Source organism: Ornithodoros turicata, unplaced genomic scaffold (genome assembly GCF_037126465.1).
Source record: "Ornithodoros turicata isolate Travis unplaced genomic scaffold, ASM3712646v1 Chromosome12, whole genome shotgun sequence".
NCBI classification, from domain to species: domain Eukaryota; kingdom Metazoa; phylum Arthropoda; class Arachnida; order Ixodida; family Argasidae; genus Ornithodoros; species Ornithodoros turicata.
In genome coordinates this window covers 1,106,602-1,108,236 of record NW_026999301.1, presented here as the reverse complement: position 1 = coordinate 1,108,236, position 1,635 = coordinate 1,106,602, and the positions used below count along the sequence as shown (strand labels likewise).

General features: G+C 44.6%; 1 protein-coding gene across 1 annotated transcript; it reads right to left on the bottom strand.

The window, feature by feature from the left end:
- Positions 1-334: 334 nt before the first annotated feature.
- LOC135371701 (uncharacterized) lies at positions 335-1,382 on the bottom strand. Its single transcript, XM_064605675.1, has 3 exons — positions 1,202-1,382; positions 892-1,007; positions 335-805 (listed from the first exon to the last, which is right to left on the bottom strand). Exons 1-3 carry the CDS (start codon positions 1,380-1,382, stop codon positions 335-337), a joined length of 768 nt encoding a protein of 255 aa, XP_064461745.1.
- Positions 1,383-1,635: the final 253 nt, after the last annotated feature.

Sequence of the window (1,635 nt, the reverse complement as noted above, 5' to 3'; positions counted from 1 at the left end):
CGACACAAAGGATGCGCACTGTGCTCTGTGTTGTGTCGTCCTTTGACTTGTTTCCCGGCACGGGGGTTTCATCACTTTTAAAGTCTGTTGTCTTGTGGCTTGATCTCCATATATGAGACAAATGACGTGAAGGTACACTTGGAGCAACAGAAAGATGGCAGTTTGTGTGGAAAATTTTATCCATACATAATATCAAGGCAAAGAAGAAAAATGGAATGATCTCGTGGCTTGAAGTTACCTAAATGTAATTAACTATGTAGATAGCAGGAAATGCAGTTTAACTAGTTTTTGCACATAGTATCCAACTTCATTTTGAACTACAAAAGAGTAGTCACTACTCATCACTTTCTTCTCCTATTGTGTACCTGTAGTTGAAACTCGTTTTTTCATCATTCAGGTCCTTTGCACCGTACGGCCTCATCAGGTAGGGTTTTAGGCCGAAACCTTCATCTCCAACAATGACGAAAGGTGTGCTACTCGTAGACGCAGGCAATGTCTTTGGGCCTGGTATACCTAGCTGTCCACTCTCAATGGCTGATCGCATTTTTGACTGGCCCCAAACACTGCTGTCGTTCATACGACCATTTCTACCTACGTCCACATACAAGAACCTCAAGTCGGCATCCACAAGGGCCATCAACACACTGCTGAAAGTGCTCTTGTAGTTCCGGTACAAGGCCCCAGTACGTGGAGGAGGAGCAATGACGACATGCTTGCCATCGAGAGCACCAATACAGTTTGGGTACTGCCAGAGCTCATAGAACTGAGTGGCCACATTGCACCACTCTTCCTGCCTTTGTGGCACCTGGAATGATGTAGAGAAGTTAGAAAAGATGTGCAACTTCGTACCATGGCATCATGCTTATATGCACTATACATCAGTGGATGTACCTTCAAGTATCTGTCACGCAGCACTTGGAAGATTGCCTTGCATACCTCATGCACCATCAAAGATATAGTATTGTGGGCAACTCTGAATTGGAATTCCAGGGATTTGTGTGTTTCACCTGAAACAACAACAGCAAAAACAAATGGAGAAAATTTGAACGTCGCAATCAGTATTAACCCGTATTTCGCACAAAAATCAATTTCAGGAGTGTTTCCTAATTCCACGACGCATTTGTAGCAGCGCGCACATTCCCTGTACTACTGTATTGTAGGACAAACAAGTAAAAGCAAATATTCAGCGTCATACACTCACCTGTTGCTAAGTGCCTGAGGGTGGTCGCAAGACACTCCCCTGCACAAATTGCCTGTCGGAAGTTAGTGTCCTGTTTTGATATGTGAGGAGGGACCAGGGAGAGTAGCTCCTCGAACGTGTTGGTATCCATGCGGATCCAGCTCCGATAAGATTCCGCGTCCTCGAGGGTCAACTCTCGCATTAGATTTTCATAGCATCCCTGTGCCTTTCGCCTTGAGAGCCACGGTTTAACCCAAACTCTTCTCGGGATGACTCTGGTTTACACTTCGCAAAATAAACTTCGAGAATAAACTCCTCGAAATAAATCACGAAAAAATCCACGGTGTAGAGATAAAGCCGTAAAAATCAACTTTTGCGATACAAACGCTTCAGATTCAAACCTTCAAAATAAATCGTCTCTGATTGGTCGACAGGCACGACAGCCTCAGAGCAGC

Coding starts and splice junctions, on each gene's coding strand:
- LOC135371701 (XM_064605675.1), bottom strand. CDS start 1,382: ATGCGAGAGTTGACCCTCGAGGACGCGGAATCTTATCGGAGCTGGATC. Junction 1,008..1,201: donor CCTCAGGCACTTAGCAACAG/GTGAGTGTATGA, acceptor TTGTTGTTTCAG/GTGAAACACACAAATCCCTG. Junction 806..891: donor TGCGTGACAGATACTTGAAG/GTACATCCACTG, acceptor ACATCATTCCAG/GTGCCACAAAGGCAGGAAGA.